The sequence below is a fragment of the Penicillium digitatum genome, chromosome 3 (assembly GCF_016767815.1).
Source record: "Penicillium digitatum chromosome 3, complete sequence".
NCBI lineage: Eukaryota > Fungi > Ascomycota > Eurotiomycetes > Eurotiales > Aspergillaceae > Penicillium > Penicillium digitatum.
Genome location: NC_089386.1, coordinates 2,783,818 through 2,804,830, shown reverse-complemented (window position 1 = coordinate 2,804,830; position 21,013 = coordinate 2,783,818). Strand labels below are relative to the sequence as shown.

Below are 21,013 nucleotides of genomic sequence, written 5' to 3'. Positions count from 1 at the left end.
TGATAGCGTTCTTGAACCTTTGCTTTCGAGGTACCTTCGAACTTCTATCTCCCTAAGATTGCCTAGGTATTGACTTACACTTGCTCCGTACAGTGATATAACTATCTTCGGTTCTTCATCACGGCCAATACCCGAGTGACCTGCTAGCGCCAAGCTCGAGCTTTGGCACATTCTAGTATAGCGCTAGCATACAACATACGAAGGATGATTGGCTTTCGAACCTCCGTGACTCTTCTTGGAGGGCCTAGTGGGAACGCTAGTCATGAAGCAATATGAGTTGTTTTGTAATTTTTTTTTTCCTGCTTCCTAACTTGTTTTTCTTCTGCTCAACCTCAATTCCTTTTCTTTTACGGCTCTAAAACCCCTCACCTTCGAATCTTGCAAACATGCGCTCATCTTGGTTCCTTCTCTCTACCCTGGCAGCTCTAGCCGTAGCCGACGAGCCTAGCAAAACAACCATCAGCTACTTCGCAATTGACAACGGCTCTGGCGCCAACATCGGTGCCTACTCCAGCACCGCAGCTCGACTGGTTGGCATCGACAAGTACGCCACGACTTACGAGATCGCCTGCTTGTCAGGCGCAGCCAAATGCGCATTGCACCATCCCGCAACCCTAATCCAGGGCGATACCACTTACAGCGTCTCATTTGAAGCAACTTTGGTTACCAGTGGTGTTACGGCCCACGCAACTGCTGCCGAGTCATGTAGTTTCACCCATGTTTCTGAATCTGCCGTGTGCTCCTGGAGTATTGCATACACCGGCATGGAGGATGATGTCACTGTTTCCGATTCCACTTCTAGCACACAATCCATTCCGGCGTCCTTGGTCAGCTACAAGCCTCTTGCTATCACCGATGGTGTCTACGCTCTCAAGGCTGATGCCACGGCTTCGACTACGCCGGTCAAGATTACTCCTACTTCGTCTACTGGCGGTGTTGCAGCTGCCGCAAAGCCTTTGATCACTGCTGCGCCGTTGGGTGTGGCTGCTGCTGTTGCATTTGTGGCTATGCTCTAGGTCTTGAGTTGGAGCCTTTTTCATGTGTGACGTTTAATTAGTGAGAAATTGAGTCTCTGGGTCTATGTACTTTAACTGAGTTATGCTGTTTGTAAATCTAATAGTCACCCCAAACTTGTCTCAAACCTTTGGCTCGAGTCTTTGGAACCTGGCCAAGCACAGATTTTTGCTTGGTAGGATCTGTAGGTCTTCAGCATCTAGGCAGTACTCCTTTGCCTTCATTCACGCCAACGTCACCATTTTTCATACAGATAGAGCCAGTTTCGGCTTCTGTTGGAGTTTGCACCAATGTTCTCTTCCTCTCACTGCCCTTATCTCTGGGCTTGACTTGCATGCCGTAGGAATATGGTTACCATGGTGACAACAATGAGATGCTGGACGGGTTGCTCTTCCCTACGAGATAAATTTGATCTGTAAAAGAGTTCTCATGATTCTCATATCAGGCTGCCTTTTGTGGTGATGTGTGAGAGAGAAACTCTGGATCTTCCTGGATAAATGCCAAGAGATTCAAAAACAATGACAAATATTCACCGCCCTACCCACTCTGATCCTTATATCTTCAGACAATTCTTAATCCAATGTTCAGATCACCGCAATGGCATCAAGCAAAACACTACCTTCGGTGAGCACAAGGACAGTCCCACAGCCTGCCCCCAATGGCATGGGCAATGGCCTGTTTGCGACAGCCGACATCAACCCCGGCGAAGATGTTTTGCACATCAAAACGCCATTCGTGGCGGTTCTTGATTCTCCACGTTTAGAAGACACATGTGCTGGCTGCTTTGGGAAGAGACAGATGCAAAATGGAAACGAGTTGAAGGCATGCACGGGATGTCGTGTCGTGAAGTATTGTGATCGTGTGAGTCGCTATGGAGATAGATCGTTTGCTGTTTCACATTTTTCGTCCTACCAAAGATTCTATTCCGGTTTGGATCGTCTAACGCTTGATTACTAGGCTTGTCAATCTAAAGACTGGAAGTTTGCGCATTCTGTTGAATGCCTCATATTCAAAAATGTCAAACCTATGGTGCTTCCCAACAATGCTCGTGCTCTCCTACGCATAGTGCTGCGCACTGTGCGGAACAAGTACGATTCTGAAGAGTTCAAGGTCTTTGATGGCCTAGAGACTCACATGAATGAGATCTCGGGGAGCCAAGGCCAGTTGGATAGGATCAACCTGACAGCAAGAGCCGTGAAGAGATACTCTGGGACGGACGTGGATGAAGGAACTGTCGCTTCTTATGCTGCTAAGGTAATTGCTCTCAGCCTTATCCCGCAGGCTTTCCATCTAACTATCTTTTAGCTAGATCTCAATTCCTTCAACCTTACCACATCCATGTATGACCGCATTGGCCTTTACATGCATCCATATGCTGGGTTGATTAACCACAGCTGCGACTACAACTCTACCGTTGGATTCGACGGTGAAGAACTGTACGTTAAGGCTATGCATCCCATCAAAAAAGGCGAGCAAATCTTCATTTCCTACATCGACACCACAACGCCATACGACATCCGCTGCAATGAACTGAAAGAACGCTACTTCTTCGACTGCCAGTGCACAAAGTGTCAGATGGGAGCGGAAACCCTTGAAGACCGGTTCCTATCTACACCTGAAGACATGACGCCCCTAGAAACAGCAGAGCGTGAAGCCCTAGAGCTCATGCAGAAAGCAACTGCAACCAGCACAGAGCCAGCAGAGGCAATTGAGAAGCTAGAAGCTGCTATGCACCGGCTCCATGAAACAGCCCTCTGGCCCCTCACCCGTCAGCCATACGCATCTCTCCGCGACAAGCTGATCATATCTCTCCTAACGGCTGGCAACTTCACACGGGCGTTCATCCACGCTGCGATTCGATATCTGCGAATTGATCCTGTTGTTTACGACAAGGCCCATCCCATCCGACACATCCATGCATGGAGCTTGGTCAGGCTCACTGTTTATCTTTCCCAGGAGGGATTCCAGCCTCACCCGAAAGACCCTGTCCAGATCAATGACTTCAAGTTGAACTTTCACTACTTAATTTGGTACATTCTCGCTGAACTTACTAGTACTCAGGCGGAGAGTTGCACCGTGCCCAGCTTTAGGAAACTCGTCGGAAACCAATTTGTACAGGTCCACAATGAGTTCAAAGCAAATGGCCTTGATCCTAGCAAGACCAGGGCTGTTCTCTCTGCTGAGTGGAACAAGCTTGGACTTCTTGTCAACGAGGCTCTAGAGAAAGAGTGAACATACCCAGAGCTGGTTGTTGTTTTTTAAACACAAAATTTGATCAAACTCCTACGTGGCCTCACTGGATCTGATTTAACAAAACAGTAGTGCCCACGTGCTTCATGGGCTTTCATTTCCTCTGCCGGAGAGAGCAGGAACGATCTGGGGTCGATGCCGGCACATGGCCGTCACGCCTTCGAATCCGGTCGACCCTTCTTCTTTGGGCTGGCGGGGGACTATATAAATAGTCCTTATCCCATTGCTCTTTTCCTCTCTCCTCTTTCTCTCTTCTCTCTTCATATTTGCCTTCGTTTTCATTGCCTACAAGGGCAATTCAATACCACAAATAACTGCCAAAATGGCTGATTTTTCGGACCGCTGGTCAATGGAAAATGGACCTCCAACCTCCCAGACTAAGGATGAGAGTTGTGCCACCCCTGAGACCAGTAAAATTTCCCACTACGGGGCCAGTCGTCGGGCTGCGACCCCCCGGATTGCCGACCTTAGGACTCCGGCGATTCCTCCCATTTACCAGGAGATCCCAGGGTACGAAGCCCACCGTCGGCGGCAGGAGGCTCGCGCACTCATGGGATCAATTGCAGAGCGCCGGGGTAAGCCTACCCCCGCCCCAATATTGATCTGTGGTGATGCTCCGAGTCTTCTGTCGCACCGACGACGTTGGTAAGTTAATTCCATTCCATTCTTACTTCTTCTGGCCTTTCTTGTCTTGATTTCGATTTCATTTCGGTTTATTCTCACTTCATTCTTCCTATTTTCTTACTTCACATGTCCTATCTGAGATGATATTTGTTTTTTATTTAAAAAAAAAAGTCTTTTGGATTAGACTTGGCTGACTTTTGATTCTCATAGGGTCCCCGGGTGCCGCTTGTGCTGGTGTCTTTGCCGGAGCCGGAGCTTAGCAGCTAGTCAATGAGCAAACTAAGGCTACGTCTAGGAGAGCTTTCTGCTGGTGCTTTCGGTGATGATGGTAAGGGAGGTTTCTGTAGCGTGGAGGTTGGTTTTTGAGCGGTTGGCTGCCCATTGGTGATTCTAGTCTTCCTCTTATTTGGTCCTCACTTCTGAATGCTAACAATACGATAGTTATATAGACAAGTTGCTGCAAGTATGCTCTCTGGGGTTGACCACCAGGTACGAGCTCGTCAAGTGGAAAGTTCACCTTCTTCACCTGTAGCTCAATTCCAGATGCTCATTCATCAATTAATAGTTGGAGTTGGTTGTATATTGTCCCCAAGACTTCGATTGATCTCTACTACGAACATATAAACCGACAAATGGTTTTTTTTGCAATCTCTTGATCTCTCGACAGCTGGAAGGCACTCCGACCCCACTCTTAGTCCCATTGACTACCGTTGAAGCCACGAGTGCCACGTCGACCCCCCAAATTTAACGGACGCAAGACACTTTGTGCTAGCCGCGGCATCGAGGCTAGAAATTGATATGCTCACTGAATTCCGGTGCACTTCTCAGAAGAGTTTGGGGTTTATTGAATATACACAAACAATTCGAACTTCTCATGTCAATTTGGGCTGTCCTGATGCGCTTAGGGCTTCCAGCCCCTGATTCCCGTTCTGCGTTCATCAGTCCCTAGCTGTTATGTCTGATTGGCTTCTCAAAAGCAGAAGTACTATGATAGAGGGGTCTAGGTTTTGCGACATTATGGAGCACGGCAACACCGGGAAGTTGATCCTACTGCTTGACAACGTTCGTTTGGCCGACCCTCTCGTCTTTCTGATCATCTATCTTGATTTGACTGGCTGCCTGCGTGATTCCTAATCGAATGTGGAAGATGAGCTCCTTTGCTTTCCTTGTGCCAGTCCTAGCCGCCTATCTCTCAACCATTTGAAGCCCACCGAACTTCATGGATTGACAGACAAATACTCGATGAGCGAACTACATCTCCGCGGCACACAATGCCGCCTTCAGCGCTAATGAACATGGATGCTCACAGCTACTCCAATGCCAAATATCTCTCACTCGATCTCTCTGTGTATCTTTTCTCTTCCGGAAGGATTTCGGACTTGAAGCAGATTTCACCTCCCCTCTTCCCAAGTACCCATTGATGAGATCAAATCTATCGAGTGTGGTCAGGACAGGAGACCCTGTCTGAGGAAAACTACGCTTTCTCTCCAATCTTTAAAGGCTTGTTCGTCTGGCTCAAAAAGAGCCTCACTGCTACCTAAGGCCACTGGGTCTTGCCTATCATCCTCCGTCTTTCTTTCCTCGGATGAGATATGTGGCTATGAAAACTAGCGCGAATTGGGCAGACATCCCAACCCTGCAAGTGACCTCCATCTAGCTGCGTTACACTATAAAAGTGCAACGCCAGCACAATTCTTTTTACAAGCGCGTTTAGCCCCAACCTTCAAGAAGACAAGACCGAGGAGCCCAAGCAGTTCTCAGTCAACATAGCCCTGATGAACCTACCTTTTGTGTTTGTGTGACAGTTGCAAATCCTGGCTCTACACGTATTTAATACATTCCGCCTACCTTGCTTGATTGTTGAAATGTACAGAAAGAAATTGAGACCGTTTTGCTGCCGTTTACGTCCCATGTTCAATTTCCATCACACTTGAAAGGTGTGAGGCCCTAATTTCTTTAGCAAATGGACCAACATAATATTCCACTGCTTTGTTTCGTTTCAAAATTCCCAACAAAACACTATAGATTGTAAACCTACAAGGCAAAGATTCATAAATGCTAAAGGTGTGCCAAAATTGCCCCCATGAGCTCCTGGGCTTGATCATTGTCGCATCCAATATCAGACACAACACTCACATGTTTAAAATTACGTCTATTTACTAATATTGATAATAGCAAGAATAGCAAGAATAGAACGAAATTAATCAATCGATCATGCATGGACGTTCATATTTACACTGTACAAGAAATCAAATCATAAAATACATCACATTAGACTTGTTCGACCTCCAATCTCATTGGCAGCCTCACCATTGGGCATCTCACCATTGCGGCCAGCGACAAACTCCCGGTAGATGCCCTGGAGACGTCTACGTTCCGCAGGAGGAAGAGAACCGCGCGTAGTAGCCAATGAGCGCTCAATATGCTCCCAGCGAACGATGATATCCTCACGCAGCTCGTCTGCATCAGGCTCAGCGCCTTTGGCCACCGGGACCGCGGTCTTCGTACCAGAAGTTCCCTGCTCAAGCTGGCGTTGGCGGCGACGCGAGTTCTTGATTGACTCAAGCTTGGCTGAAATCACTGCCGGGGCTGGCATGGAGACAGACCCAGATGCTTCCTCCGAAGATGAGTAGAGGAACTGAATGAAAGATTTGCTGGAGGCACTGGCAGAGTTGGCCTTCGCAGTGGGCTTGGCTGTATCGGTAGAGCGATCACCCAGTGCGTCGTGGACGGCCTCTAGATGGGCGTTGTACACGACAGCCTGCAGATCTGCACCGGAGAATCCTTCGGTCGCGGCAGCAATATCATCTAGGCGAGACGTGACCTCGTCACTCATCTTCAGCTTTTCACTCACTGAGCGGATGATATCAACACGGTCTGTGTGGTTGGGCATGCCACAAAGAAGGGACTTGTCGAGGCGGCCAGGACGAAGGAGGGCAGGATCGATCAAGTCAGGCCGTGACGTTGCCGCCAGCACATAAACGCCCGAGAGGCCTTCTGCGCCGTCCATTTGTGTCAACAGCTGGTTGACAACACGATCTGTGACACCGGTGGAGTCGTGGCCACGCTTAGGTGCGATACTGTCAAACTCATCGAAGAAGAGGACACAAGGGCGAGCAGCTTGGGCTCTCTCAAACAAATCGCGAACACTCTTTTCACTGGCTCCGATGTATTTGTTCAGAATCTCGGGGCCCTTCACACTGATGAAGTTCAATCCACACTCGCCAGCCACTGCACTCGCCAGCATTGTCTTACCGCAACCGGGGAATCCATAGAGAAGTAACCCAGACCGTAGTCGCAGTGGGCACTGTGCGAAGATTGGGGCATATTTGGTAGGATACTGTAAAGTTTCCAACAGCATCTTGCGAGTTTCGAACAAGCCACCAACAGAGGAAAATGTAGTTGTTGACGAGGTAAGAGTAACGTTCCGAAGAGAAGCTGGTGTAAAGTCCTTCAAGGCACTTTCAAAATCGTCCAACCCGAGAGTGATCGTTTTTGATGATGTTGTCAGATCTGAGACGGAGCGAATGAGGGCCTCATTGCGTGCGCGCGCAACAAGTAGCACAAGATCACCGGGCATGTACCCATCTGTTTTGCCGGCCAGCTCTAGATAATCGACATCTCTTCCAATAACAAACCCATCACCCCCAGAAGAGCTTGGTCGGCTCCCCGGGTTTGAAGGATCCAACCATGAGTTTTGTGTTGAGGAGCTTGTGGCCCTCACATGCCCATTTGAGCATTCTGTAGGTTTATCTTCGCTAGTGAGTTTTTCCAAAATTCTTCGACGTCCTTCCTTGTCAGGGGCTCTCAGATTAATGATTTCACGGACGACATGACCACCAATGATAACATTATTGAGGGACTCTTTGGCCTGGGCAGTGGCCAGGAGCACAACGGAAGAATTCAGCGCGCAATATTCTCGAACCATAGAGCAGATTACTTCGCTGTTCTGGCGACTGCGGCCATTGTCTCCACCCACTTGCAATTCAGTCTCCACTGGGCAAAGCTTGTCCAGATCTTCAAGGATCACGACTGACTGACCACCAAGACGTGCACACCAAGATGCGGACATGAAGAGGCGGTTCAGTGTCTCCTTTATGTTGGAAATACGTGTTTCGTCTGTCACGAGCTTGCGGCAAGAGAAATACTTGATATTGAAGAGATGATCTCGTCTTAGGCGATGGGCCAAAAGATGGGAAAGGGCTGTTTTACCAGCACCAATACCACCGGTCAGCAAGATTGATGAGGTTTTTGTCAGGTTTTTCAATGACTGTTCAATGATAGAATCAATCCCTACCAATTGAGGGGCGGTTTCTGGGAGAAGGTCCTCCATATGTAGCGTCGATGAACTAGGGTCAAATGGCTTGGGAATTTCAGCTTGGACTTGAAGATTTAGCTTCGCTTCTGAGCCCAGCAGCCATCCGAACATTGGCTTTGTGTCATCCGCAGCTCCCTTCAAAGGAGGATCGAAGCGAAGAATAGCACCATCGAACGAAGAGACTGGAGAGCGATACTCGAATTTGGGAATAATCATTCCATCAGTCAGAGGCCCCGAGAACAGCCCAGTATCGGACCCAGTGCTGCCGTAGATGACTTTGAGGCGCTCGGCTAGGGCTTCCTGAGATGCCGTAGTGTCCGCGCCGAACTTCAGTCCGTCCTTCTTTTTGGAAGCATCACCTATGAAAGGATAGACTTTGAGTGTCTTGACTGCCGAGCGATGCAACTGTGGGGGTGCTGCTTCAACTCGGACGATTCCACCAACCATGTTCTCCGCACCAAGCGCCGTGCACAACAAGGTGGAAATCGCCACATGCTGGTTGTCCGGGGCCTCCTCCCACGGAAGAATTTTAGCTACTATCCTGGTTGCAGGGGCACCAGCATCATTGGACTTTTGCTGTTCAGCTTGAGCAAGTTGTTGTTGGGGATCTGGTGGGGATTTGAGACCGGATGGCTGGACAATCGACACGCAAGCCCAGGTCGCCCCGCGTAACTCGTTGCTAGCCAGCATATCCGGATCAACCCAAATACGGAGGCCCTCATTTTGATCATCTGCTACTTCCCCATCAAAAAATTGAGCGGTCGCTGAGCGATCCACGCCTCTCAAGTAAAGAGGGCCTCGTGTGGAGTCGGACCGACCACTCTTCTGGCGTACAGTGCTCGAAGCACTCCGGCCCCCGGCACTCTTCCTGCTGCTACCAGCAACACTGTGGCTGTCAGCCCTAGAGCTTTTGATTGTCTTGGATCGAACTTTGGGGGCCACTATGACTTCTGCATCCGGCGCGATTTTGGCAAAGGGGGAGGTATCTGAGGGAGCGGGTGTAAGAGAAGTGACGACAATGTTGGCGGTAGATGTGGGAGATAGATGCAATGCGAGTGGGTGAATGTGCACCGGTTGCCCTGCATTGTATGTAGGATTAGGTAGAGCGCGGATTTGTGACAAAAGGTTAAGTTCCAAGAATGTGGCGTGGAGTTCAATGACTAGTGATGTCGAGTTAGTACCGGTTCAATGATAGCAGTTTATAATTTGAACGCACTCTCCCAGTCTTCTGGTGTCAATGGCTCAATGTTTATCGTATGTGCAACGGGTGGATCGAGGTGCACGGTCAATCCGACCTGCAAGTGTTAGCGCTCCACGTGGATTGTGACGCACGGGGAGCATTGTACCTTTTGACCTTCTGTGAGACCAAGGAGCCGTCCAAAGGTGGTATCAAGTTCGATGGTGGATATTTCCTGTTCCCTCGAATATCCACTGTTGATACCGTCTTTCCCAACGACAGGCGCAAGTCTGCGCTTGCTCGGCATACCCGTCCAACCGAGGAAGCATGATTGCTGCGAGGGAGCCCCATTCGCCTTTCCGGCGGTCGATTTATATTGTAATTCGATGACAATATTCTGAGCAGTCTGGTATAACTAAGAGTTAGACAGGAATGGCCCGTGGAAACAAACTGACTAGTAAACTGACCGTGTTTGCATTGACCAGCAGAGCGACCAGCGACGGCGGTAGATTAACAAGACAGCTCTTGAGAGTAGTGAGGGCAACTTCAGCCGTCACAGCAGGCTTCTTAAGAGCCATTTTGAAGCGCTGAACGATCGCGAGCACTGGAGAGATAAGGAGGAGAGGAACCGTGAACTCGCAGAAACACGACCCCGGACTCCACACTTCACATCTTTCGCCTCGGCCCGATGACGAGTCATGTGATGCCTAGGTTGATAACGGACATACGGATAAATACATAATCCATGATAATTGACACCTTTCCTAATTAGGTTAGTCTCATTTTCAGCGCGTCCTAGCCTCGCGTTCGCGTTCGACCTACGAATTTGGTAGGGGCTCGAATAGTCACTAGGCGGACCCTCTTCTCTATTTCTCTCCCGATCCCACTATCCATTCTTTGCGCTTGAAATTGAGCGCATTTTGTTAAAATGTCTCTCCTTCAATATCCCCCACCTGTGGATTATTCTGCGCAACTGAATGGCTTCAAGGATTTCTTGAAGGGGTTCAAGACCTTCCAATCGTCCTCGGAAGCCGCTGCGACCGAGGCATTGGAGGATCTGAACATCGACGACGGCCAGACTAGTGATGAATACGATTTCATGGATGATGCCGATGGGACCAATGGGGCAAACGCCAGAGGAGCAAGGAGGCACCGGGAGCCGAAGCTCAAGTACATGCAAATTCTGCAAGATATCGCAAATCGGGATATATCTAATATCTTGATTGAGTTGGATGACTTGTCAGTTGTAAGTTTCCGATAATGAACCATTCTCTCTAATTTAAAGCTCACCCTGCTGGTAATAGTTCGAGAAGTCCATGCCCGAGGGAGAAGACCTGAAGCTCGTCGCATCTATCGAAAAGAACACAAAACGCTATATCGATGTTGTCTCTCAAGCGGTCGATGAAGTTATGCCTAGGGAGACGAAGGATGTCACGTATGTCAAATCTGTCCCTGCGTGAATTTGCTGACTGCGAAACTAATTATCGTGCAGGTTCAAAGACGATGTTCTTGATGTGATCATGTCTCAGCGTGAGAAGCGAAATGAGACTATGGAAACAGCAATGGAGGCCGACATGGAAACTGCTGCGACTGCCCCATCGATGTTCCCTCCTGAGCTCACCCGCAGGTATACCCTCAACTTCAAGCCCCTCACGCCCTCGGGCTCCAGTGCCGAGCGCGATTCCAAAGCCCTCGCCGTCCGTTATGTGCGTGGTGAGCACCTGGGAAGCTTGATTACAGTCCGCGGTATTACGACCCGTGTCTCAGATGTCAAACCGGCTGTACAGATCAACGCCTACACTTGCGATCGCTGTGGTTGCGAAGTGTTCCAGCCAATCACCACTAAGCAATTCCTTCCCTTGAGCGAGTGTTTGTCAGAGGAATGCAAGAAGAACAATTCGAAGGGTCAACTCTTCCTGTCAACTCGTGCATCGAAGTTTGTTCCCTTCCAGGAAGTGAAGATCCAGGAAATGGCCGATCAAGTTCCCGTCGGCCACATTCCTCGAACTTTGACTGTTCACTGCCACGGCGCTCTGACTCGCCAACTGAACCCCGGTGACGTTATAGACATCGCAGGCATCTTTTTGCCCACTCCCTACACTGGTTTCCGCGCTATTCGCGCGGGTCTGCTCACTGACACATATTTGGAGGCCCAGCACATCACCCAGCACAAGAAATCCTACAATGAGATGGGTATGGATAGCCGCACCCTTCGCAAGATCGAGCAGCACCAGCGTTCCGGTAACATGTATGAATACCTTTCGCGGTCGATTGCACCTGAAATTTACGGACATCTTGATGTCAAAAAGGCATTGTTATTGCTCTTGATTGGTGGTGTCACGAAAGAGATGGGTGATGGCATGCACATCCGTGGAGACATCAACATCTGCTTGATGGGTGACCCTGGTGTGGCTAAGTCTCAGCTTCTTCGATACATTACCAAGGTTGCTCCTCGTGGCGTGTACACAACCGGACGAGGAAGCAGTGGTGTCGGTCTCACCGCTGCAGTTATGAGAGATCCCGTCACAGACGAGATGGTGCTGGAGGGAGGTGCCCTTGTCCTTGCCGACAACGGTATCTGCTGTATTGATGAATTCGACAAGATGGAGGACTCGGATCGGACAGCTATTCACGAAGTGATGGAACAGCAGACCATCTCTATCTCCAAGGCCGGTATCACAACCACCCTCAACGCTCGTACTTCTATTCTGGCAGCGGCCAACCCGCTATATGGTCGCTACAACCCACGGGTGTCACCCGTGGAGAACATAAACCTGCCCGCCGCTTTGCTCTCTCGTTTCGATGTCATGTTCCTGCTTCTGGATACCCCATCCCGCGAGGGCGATGAAGAGCTGGCCCACCACGTCACCTACGTCCACATGCACAACAAGCACCCGGAAAGTGAAGAAGCCGGCGTGCTGTTCACTCCCCACGAGGTTCGTCAGTACGTTGCCAAGGCGCGCACATTCCGTCCGATTGTGCCTACCTCTGTTTCTGACTACATGGTTGGTGCTTATGTGGCCATGCGCAAGAGACAAAAGATCGATGAGTCCAAAAAGAGGCAGTTCTCTCACGTCAGCCCCCGTACTCTTCTTGGTATCGTTCGTCTTTCGCAGGCACTTGCTCGTCTTCGCTTTAGTGAGGAGGTTGTTCGTGAGGATGTTGATGAGGCTCTACGTCTCATCGAGATCAGTAAGGCTTCCCTGTACAACGATGGCGAGTCAGGTGCCGACAACACCCCATCCAGCAAGATCTACAACTTGATTCGCAGCATGAAGGAGAGTGGTGCCGCTGCTGTTGGAGATGGCGAGGAAGGTGAGATGAGCATGAGACGTATTCGTGAGCGTGTGTTGGCCCGAGGCTTCACCGAGGATAACCTCACCATGACTATCGATGAATATGCCGAGATGAACGTAAGTTTTGATAACTCCAGAAGCTTACTGTGCTCATTTTTGGCTAACATTCCCTCTAGCTCTGGCAAGTCACTGGTAACGGCACACGTCTGCTTTTCACTGAAGTTGACGGTGATATGGACATGTAATTGTGAAAGTCTCTCATTATGTTTTTCTCCTCTAAAATGTCGATCGGGCTTTTTATACGTGTTGAAGATGCATATGAAACTGGCTGGGGCCAAGGCGGCGGGAGTTTGGGTGTATTCTTGGAGAAATGGAGTCGGTTCTAATGATATCGTAGGGTCAATTAAGAAGATTTTCCCAATCTGCTTGTTTAATCTACATTTTCATTCTACTTTTCCACTAAACCAATTTCAATTCAGGAGTGACTCATGTACACATGCAAGTCGCCAGAACACCTCGCGCTATGGACCCAACTCAGTCCCTTAAGCCTCTTGCACTACCACCATACCTGACATCAAGTCCCCCATATTTCACTCTTCCCTCTGCTACCAAAAAGCACACTCCTACCCTGAATCGTCATTCTAAGCCGCGCACTGGTGCTGAAGCTTGACCTCGTTGCAAAGATCGGAAGGAGCAGCATACAGATCGTCACAGGGAGTGTTGCAAGCCGTCTCCTCAGGAACGAAAACAAGGAACTCATACTTTGGCATCGGCAGGCGGAACTGATGATATGTGTCGTCATTGTACTGGGACGCCTTGAAGCCAGCACGGCAGGCGCAATGGAATGATTTCCCCGTGTTAATGCACGAGGTGGACGGATCACACCAGTTCTCGCCTGAGATAGGATTGCAGGTGCCGCATTGGGGCCACGGGGTTGGGTCAGCTGCCACTAGGGAGGCGGTTGTAATGATCAAGGCGATGATGGAGAAATGCATCTTGATGGATATAGTTGGATTCAAGTATAGACTTGAAGCAGATCTGGTGTCTTCTGTCTGGGACTGGTTTCCGATGGCGCTATGCTCTGCTGGGAGATTCGCCATCTTTTATACTCGTCTCCAAGGGCACAGCTATTTATGTAAATCATCAGGCTCGGAGACCCTTTGTTTTGGAAGTTATTCACCCTGTTCCCTGCGGAATCAGCGCTGTTTTGCATCACGGGATCATTTTCAGCCAGGGTTACCCAGTATACTATGAAGATCGGTCCACGAAGGAGACGATGCCTGCATATGGTGCCACCGGTTGGATTCGGTAATTCTGTATAGGTTCACTATCTGACATCTTATGCTCGGAGGGACGGTGAAGCCAAAGGAACCGGGGTTGTGAATACGAGGTCTGGAACTATACCTCCAGACACCACCAATGCTTATTGACTAAGGTGTTGTGGATGGATTCTTAGCTCAACATTGCCTTTGAGCAGCACGACTCTTGCTGTTTAGATTTTGTTTTTATAGATTCAGCAGAAGGCTTGAGGCAGGGTGCATGTCTCCCGCCTATATCCCTCTCGCCACATTCAGATCTCGACGTTAACACCCGTATAGAAACGCGGAGATTCTAACTTGCCAAGGTAGATGTCTCACACTGCTTGAAGCTCTATGGTTACGAGCTGAGAATTCTTCGATCTGCTCGGGCTTTTATGCAACCAACTCCATCTTCGACAGGGCTTTGAGAACATAGCGAAAGGCAGATTAAAGCGAGCGAGACAGCAAAAGGTGGACACTGGTTACTTGAGATTGAGGCAGAGGCTGTGGTACCTTGTTTTTGGTCTTTATTCACACTGCATATCATCAAGGTTAGGGGTCCAGGGAAGGTTGCCCATTCACGACACACTTTTTGCCTTGTTGAACCCGATCAAACCCAGTACTCCAAGTCTCAATAGTGATCTCATGTTGTCAGACGACCTTTCTTGATCGATATTATTATAGTCTCATCTAATAGTCGGCAATCGGGATCATCCTGAGGCCTGAGTCTTAAGCGTAAGCACCGAATGACGGGGTTTGACCATGCTGGTCAATGTATTATTGAATGCCGATGTTCACATACTATGAGCTGTTTCTTTATCTCCAGTGAAATTCAACAAATGCCCTAAGCTACCATGGCACCTTCTATGTAAGCCAGTAAATTTGAGATTGTGATATCGGATCCGAATTGGGAGCATGAGATGCGGGGTTCAAGGCTCTTTTTTTTTGGGAACTGTAGACACCGCTTGTGAGAAGCACCAAAAAAGTGGACGAGACATGTTCCATTGGTGTGGGTTTGTGAATAGCTTAGATACATGGAGACATGCTCGGGTATCTTCAACAGCTGCACTGTCTTTCTTGTGCTTAGATGCCTTGCTATGAGCCTTTGTCACGGTAGCCTAGAGGTGCGTCTTAGACCCGTCTGGTTCTCCAATCAGCCTCAAAAAGGCCCCGTGAATCTCATCTGTCAAATCGCTGGCCTGCATGCTCCGCCCTTTGGCTGCAAAGGCTCGCCCTGAGCACTCTCGTGTAATGCTACTCCCCGCCCAAGTCGCCAATAGCAGAGTTGTTGTCGGGGACATGCGCTTATTCTCAGAATCGAGCTCTGCCTGGACGTCTTCTTTACTCTGCGCCTCCTTGTCATTGTCCTGCTCGCCAGAGTCCCACAATCTCTCATGATAAGCCGCTCGCCATGCAAGGAATGTACCCAGTGACCCGGTCAGAGTGTCTCCTTGACCGCCGCTGCGCTTGAGGCCACCCTTGTTATCGGAGATGATACTGGTAACCCCGTTGGAAATCACATCTTGAGGGCCCTTTTGGAGTATCGTGACGCCACCGAGTGCTTGAGATAACCGTTCGCACGCATCCGATGCTTTGCTGGTGGCGTCGCCGTTTTCGCCTTGCGCGATCTCCACTTGACTGGCGACCTTGACCCCCAGAGCTTTGGCTAGACGGCTAAACTCTACCACATTTGGCGTGAGAATGCACTCCTTGTAGCCTTTGACCAAACTCGGGTCTTGCGTAACAATCAACAATCCATCTGCATCTAGCACAAATGGGATCGATCGTGACCGCGCCTCTTTAATAACTTCTGCAACCACCTTTAGCGTCACGCCGTCGCGGCCGAGACCCGGTCCAATCACAAGTGCATGAAGGCGAGACAGCATCCCGATGATCGGACCTGCCAGTGATGCTGCATCAATTGAATCGGGATCCTTGACAGTGTCGCTGCTTGGAAGTAGTGGGTGTACCATCAAGTTTGGAGAGTATCCTTTGATAACCTGTGTATTACATTTTCAGAGTGGATTCAATCTAGGCCGGGTGTTTGTTAGCTTACTGGTGCTGCGGATCGTTCGCAGAGTACATGGCTCTGGTGGTTGTAAGTAGTTTGCAGAAGGTATGTTGCCTTTCGTACATACCATGTCACATCCTACGGTTTGAGAGTTAACATATTTGGTGGAGAGCATGTGCCTTTTTAGGAGACATACCAAGTCTTGCAGAGGCCATAGCTGAGAAGTATGGAGCTCCAGTGTAGCTTGTGCCAGTTAACAGAATGCCCATGTCACCAATCAGAAAACTTACTCAACACAGCCTCCAATAACGGCTACACGACCGAGCTGACCTAGAATAATAGTCGGCGGGGATTGCTCATTGCGTGGCAGATGGGGACCTGATCAACAGACCTTTGTGGAACTTTTCAAGCATTGGAGGTACGATCTTGCGGACCTTGCTGAAGAGAATCTTTGATGAGACCGAGACATGATGAACGGACTCCATGGTGAATTTGCGAAATTTTGAAATTGTACAAGACAGCTTTCAAGAGCATGTTGGAGCGCTAAGGGTGAACACAGGTGATGTCACCCGCCAAGTGGGGCCTAGACAACCTAGCTTGTAGCTGAAATGTTGACTACAACATAAATATAGAAGGATGGAACCAAAAAAGAAAAGTTGATATTGAAATAGTGCTCGCTGTTGATGGTGCTTCAAGCCCAAAAAAAAAGAAGGCATCGCCGTCTATGGACACCCCGAACGCTCAGAACGCGGAGGTAACATGTAGGTCTACCCCAAAACTAAGGAGAGATCATGTAAAGTGATCGGAAGTAAAAAAGTAGGTATTTGACAGTATATAAAACGTCCAACCTTCAACGCTTGCTCCGAGAAGCAAGAGCAGCCAATTTCCGCTGGCGCTCCAACTTCTCTTTCTTAGCCGCCATTTCTAGCCGTAGCTCTTTCTCGTCCTCCCGTTTGGCAAATTCCAATGCAGCCGCTTCTTCTCGGTCCACATCGTCGATTCCAGCCTCCATGTCGGACGATGCATCGGAGTAGTAATCGTCATAGCCACCGAGGTCACCTTCGTCTTCTTCGTCGGTTCCGAGATATTCGTTTTGTCGGGAATTGCGAGACTGGTGTCGACGGTCACTTCCACCACGGTTTGATGGCAAGCCTGCAGTTCCGCGATACGCAGGCGGCTCGGAGGCCTGTGTCGGCTTGGCCGTGCCCTTGTATGAGGGCCCCTCGGAATCGCGCTGGCGGACAGCAGGTTTGCCCTTGGCAGCAACACCTAATCCAGCCTTCCGTCCCAAACGCGCTTCTTTTTCTTTGGCTTGCAATTCCATCATGCGCCGCTTGCGTTCCAATTTTGTGAGTCTTTCTTTGGGACCGGCTTGGTGTCGTAGCAAGCCTACCCCCACAGGCACCGTCTCTTGCTTAGCCTTTGCCTGCGCCATTATTTCCGCAAATGATCCCTTTGGTGGCGGCTTCGAGACTGTGACAGCGCCTGCCGATGTGGGTTTGAGAGTGGACTCCTTCTGTAAGGCTGTCACTTTTGAGGCCGCAGACAAACTAGGTTTGGGGGCGGTCTTAGGCAGGGCTGGCCTAGAGGTGGTGGTAGGGACTGGCTTGGGCACAGCTCTAGGGGGTGCTGATGATATCGCTGGCCTCGTGGCGAGCATAGACTTCGTTGCAGCGGGAGTATTTGTCACCTTGCTTTCAGTTTTTGGTGGACGAGGAAGCTGATCCTCAGCTTTGCGCTTGATCCCTCCACTGACATTCCCACTAGTCGGAGGCGCCCGCCGCACAGCTGTCGGTTTTCGATCCTCTTTTTTAGTGATCAAGGCAGGCGCAGGCGAGGTAGGCGCTTGAGAGAGCGGGGCTTGGGAGGGCTTACCCGTCTGGAGAGACGAGAGGACAGAATCAAGGAACTATGCGATGTCAGTCCAAATGAGGTAAAACGGAGAGAAGAGTAGGTAGCATACACTCATTTTGATTGCAGGAGGAATATCCCGAAAGATGTGAAGTCTAGAAGTAGTACAGAGAAGAAGTCGCTCACCGTCGATATTTAGTACGACTTAGTAACTTCATGGCTCCGAGCCCGATAGCATGAGAATAGATCTCTGGCTCACTCCGGATTTTCTGTTATTGCAATATAACAGACCCAGCAAAACTAAAGGACACGCCTGACTTGGCCCAAAGCTTTTCAAGTGAGAGTTATACACTCCGCAGACGAGGAGGAGAGGTAGACAGGTTTCTGGCCAGCATGCAATTATCAGGGCCGGATATGAATTCGGTCACGTGATGACGAGCACACTGCGCCACATCACTCGCTTAGAAGTCCCGCTGACACTAGCCACACCCTCTCGCACCACCTTTTTTTTTTGAAGATTTTGAGCACTCGGTTAATCCTTCGTCAACCAACCTCTTCCACCAGAACTCGACGTTGCAGTCTCCGCCCAATTCGCGGTTAAATCGATTGTTTCTCTTGTTCAGACAATAATCACCAACGGTATGTTCTGCATCTCGTTTTTGTGCCTCTCAGACGATTTTGCGGCTTGAGAAGTGCGATCACATCCGATATTGAATTCGCGATACTGATGAAGATTTTTTTTTTTAATCCAGTCCTTTCAAAATGAAGTACCTCGCCGCCTACCTGCTCCTCGCCCTTGCTGGCAACGAGGCCCCCTCTTCCGACGACATCAAGGCCGTCCTCTCCTCCGTCGGCATTGACGCTGAGGGTGACCGTCTCGAGAAGGTCATCTCCGAGCTCCAGGGCAAGGACCTCCAGGAGGTTAGTTACACTCGCATGCGCGCACATGCTTAACCCGAATTACATGCTGACCCTTTCCATAGCTGATCTCCGAGGGCTCTGCCAAGCTCGCTTCCGTCCCCTCCGGCGGTTCTGCCGCTGCTGCCCCTGCCGCTGCCGCTGCCGGTGGTGCCGCCGCTCCCGCTGAGGAGAAGGTTGAGGAGAAGGAGGAGGAGTCCGATGAGGACATGGGCTTCGGTCTCTTCGATTAAGCGCCTTAATCCAAGGCCTAAAAATCACGGTTCTGGGGAACAGATGTTTGGATGGTTTGTCAGCTCGGGCAAGATTTGCGCCGGTTGGCTTCTCGATTGTGTTATGTTGAGACTGTTTTGATACAGTTGCGACCTTTCATATGAGCTGGAATAAGCTTATAGCCAATACAATTCATCTGGCCTTAATTTCAACTTTTCTCAACACGTACAACTAGAATTTGAGAAAGATCGCCGGGATCCGCCCGGGGTTTCAAACAATAGCGTGTAGTCAAATTTCCTTGGAAAACTATACCTTCATTTATCCATGTTTGGTAACTAAATGTACTCAGACACGGGCCATCAACAACCTCCGGATCTGGTACTAGGTACTACATGCATGTTAGCCCTGGGGGCGATGGGAAATCATAATACAAATAAATTACAATGCTGGAATGAGCGTTTTTGATACCTTCCCTAGACAAATCGAGAAAATCAAGATTACAAAGAGTTTTATTACGAGATATAAACCACAGTTTCAACATAAATTACAAATGGCCCAAAGGGGTATAGTTTCTAGGGCTTGGAACCTACCCGTCGCTTAACGAGTGCTGCCCACCTCCTAGAGCCTGTGTGTTAGCAGCCCGACCGCTTAGCGACACGACAATTTCCGACAACCCATCCTCCTTCGCTTTTCGAGATACGGTCGAAAGGCGGTTTATAGGAATATCTGCAAAAATGGCTGACATCGAATACGTGAGTTTTTTTTTTTTTTTTGGGCTATCGCCCTTCAAGCCCGTGCGATGCACTAACATGGAGTCTTCATCTAGAACGCCGAGGAGGCTGCCGGTACGTTGAGAAGAATCAAACCCACCCCTATTCATCGCCCATGGAAAAAAGAAGAACAGAATGAGAGGGGAGGACGCGCATTGCGATCAACTATACGATGATGATGATGATGGAGGAAGAAGGGAACTTCAGCGGGAAACGACATGGACCTGGGATGCAGGGAGACACGCACAACAACATGATCGCAGACGCTGACTGAAACTTCGCCAAACAGAGATCAAGAAGAGAAGACAGTTCCGCAAGTTTTCTTACCGCGGCATTGACCTCGACCAGTACGTTCTCGTTACCAATAATCGAACCCTTGGACATCCATTTGCAGCCAGTGCCTCGTGAGACGGGATTGACGGTATTCATCTATCATGCCAACAATCCTTGTGGATGAACCACAAGTGACATTTCTGTTTACGCCTCTCTGGCACTGAGTTGCGAATGGACCACAAGGATCAAAAATTTGCAAAGACATTGGTCTCACTGAATCCTTTTACAGGCTCCTCGACCTTTCCTCCGAGCAGCTCCGTGATGTCGTTCACGCCCGTGCCCGCAGACGTTTCAACCGCGGTCTGAAGCGCAAGCCCATGGGTCTCATCAAGAAGCTCCGCAAGGCCAAGCAGGAGGCTAAGCCCAACGAGAAGCCCGATCTCGTCAAGACCCACCTCCGTGACATGATTGTCGTCCCCGAGATGATCGGCTCCGTCATCGGTATCTACTCCGGTAAGGAGTTCAACCAGGTTGAGATCAAGCCCGAGATGGTTGGCCACTACCTGGCTGAGTTCTCTATCTCTTAGTACGTGCTCCCAAGATTTGTTCCCTATGACCAATCAACATCAGATTTTTCTAACAACCTCTCAGCAAGCCCGTCAAGCACGGTCGTCCCGGTATCGGTGCCACCCACTCTTCCCGTTTCATTCCCCTCAAGTAAACGATTTCAAACGATTCCCCTCGGAGTGGCGTGTGGAGGAAATGGTGCTGGGAAAGCAAAAATGGAATTCAGCAAAACTCTCAACTGGGCTCTTTTTTTCAGCATGTATTTCCAGTGCGGGTCAGCTGTTTCCAACTCAATTTAAGATCTTGTCGGCATGAAATCATCTTGGGATCTGGATTTAGTCCCTCGTCGAATCTGGCGAGGTAAAAAAAAAAAAGGATACTTTTTCCCTCATCTCGCTTTTGTGTCAGCGGGGAAGAAGTCTAAATCTTACCG

At 49.6% G+C, this 21,013-nt stretch overlaps 10 protein-coding genes across 10 annotated transcripts; 6 read left to right on the top strand and 4 right to left on the bottom strand.

Annotated features, from left to right (window-relative positions):
* Nucleotides 1-386: 386 nt before the first annotated feature.
* Pdw03_8548 (TonB box, conserved site) lies at nt 387-1,016 on the top strand (the record flags this gene model as incomplete). The annotated part of the gene is made up of 1 exon (XM_014678198.1): nt 387-1,016. The coding sequence occupies one exon, from the start codon at nt 387-389 to the stop codon at nt 1,014-1,016; it is 630 nt and encodes a 209-aa protein (XP_014533684.1).
* A 595-nt stretch (nt 1,017-1,611) lies between these two features.
* Pdw03_8547 (Zinc finger, MYND-type) lies at nt 1,612-3,246 on the top strand (the record flags this gene model as incomplete). Its single annotated transcript, XM_014678197.1, has 3 exons — nt 1,612-1,875; nt 1,972-2,268; nt 2,320-3,246. 3 exons carry the CDS (start codon nt 1,612-1,614, stop codon nt 3,244-3,246), a joined length of 1,488 nt encoding a protein of 495 aa, XP_014533683.1.
* Nucleotides 3,247-3,586: 340 nt separating this feature from the next.
* Pdw03_8546 (Zinc finger, MYND-type) lies at nt 3,587-4,420 on the top strand (the record flags this gene model as incomplete). Its single annotated transcript, XM_066101998.1, has 4 exons — nt 3,587-3,909; nt 4,099-4,107; nt 4,222-4,272; nt 4,330-4,420. 4 exons carry the CDS (start codon nt 3,587-3,589, stop codon nt 4,418-4,420), a joined length of 474 nt encoding a protein of 157 aa, XP_065957081.1.
* A 1,734-nt stretch (nt 4,421-6,154) lies between these two features.
* Nucleotides 6,155-9,961, bottom strand: Pdw03_8545 (Peroxin-1; the record flags this gene model as incomplete). The annotated part of the gene is made up of 4 exons (XM_014678195.1): nt 6,155-9,366; nt 9,423-9,501; nt 9,553-9,789; nt 9,851-9,961. 4 exons carry the CDS (start codon nt 9,959-9,961, stop codon nt 6,155-6,157), a joined length of 3,639 nt encoding a protein of 1,212 aa, XP_014533681.1.
* A 350-nt stretch (nt 9,962-10,311) lies between these two features.
* Nucleotides 10,312-12,924, top strand: Pdw03_8544 (DNA replication licensing factor Mcm7, putative; the record flags this gene model as incomplete). The annotated part of the gene is made up of 4 exons (XM_014678194.1): nt 10,312-10,629; nt 10,688-10,818; nt 10,876-12,796; nt 12,856-12,924. 4 exons carry the CDS (start codon nt 10,312-10,314, stop codon nt 12,922-12,924), a joined length of 2,439 nt encoding a protein of 812 aa, XP_014533680.1.
* Nucleotides 12,925-13,320: 396 nt separating this feature from the next.
* Nucleotides 13,321-13,674, bottom strand: Pdw03_8543 (Adhesin, putative; the record flags this gene model as incomplete). The annotated part of the gene is made up of 1 exon (XM_014678193.1): nt 13,321-13,674. The coding sequence occupies one exon, from the start codon at nt 13,672-13,674 to the stop codon at nt 13,321-13,323; it is 354 nt and encodes a 117-aa protein (XP_014533679.1).
* Nucleotides 13,675-15,095: 1,421 nt separating this feature from the next.
* Nucleotides 15,096-16,473, bottom strand: Pdw03_8542 (YjeF C-terminal domain, carbohydrate kinase-like protein; the record flags this gene model as incomplete). Its single annotated transcript, XM_066101997.1, has 6 exons — nt 15,096-15,977; nt 16,034-16,066; nt 16,116-16,126; nt 16,185-16,231; nt 16,279-16,318; nt 16,380-16,473. The coding sequence occupies 6 exons, from the start codon at nt 16,471-16,473 to the stop codon at nt 15,096-15,098; spliced, it is 1,107 nt and encodes a 368-aa protein (XP_065957080.1).
* A 365-nt stretch (nt 16,474-16,838) lies between these two features.
* Nucleotides 16,839-17,957, bottom strand: Pdw03_8541 (Chromatin SPT2; the record flags this gene model as incomplete). Its single annotated transcript, XM_014678190.1, has 2 exons — nt 16,839-17,897; nt 17,952-17,957. The coding sequence occupies 2 exons, from the start codon at nt 17,955-17,957 to the stop codon at nt 16,839-16,841; spliced, it is 1,065 nt and encodes a 354-aa protein (XP_014533676.1).
* Nucleotides 17,958-18,601: 644 nt separating this feature from the next.
* Nucleotides 18,602-18,990, top strand: Pdw03_8540 (ribosomal protein P2; the record flags this gene model as incomplete). Its single annotated transcript, XM_014678189.1, has 2 exons — nt 18,602-18,760; nt 18,823-18,990. 2 exons carry the CDS (start codon nt 18,602-18,604, stop codon nt 18,988-18,990), a joined length of 327 nt encoding a protein of 108 aa, XP_014533675.1.
* Nucleotides 18,991-19,704: 714 nt separating this feature from the next.
* On the top strand, nt 19,705-20,734 carry Pdw03_8539 (40S ribosomal protein uS19; the record flags this gene model as incomplete). Its single annotated transcript, XM_014678188.1, has 5 exons — nt 19,705-19,722; nt 19,797-19,815; nt 20,030-20,087; nt 20,303-20,599; nt 20,665-20,734. 5 exons carry the CDS (start codon nt 19,705-19,707, stop codon nt 20,732-20,734), a joined length of 462 nt encoding a protein of 153 aa, XP_014533674.1.
* Between the last annotated feature and the right edge of the window lie 279 nt (nt 20,735-21,013).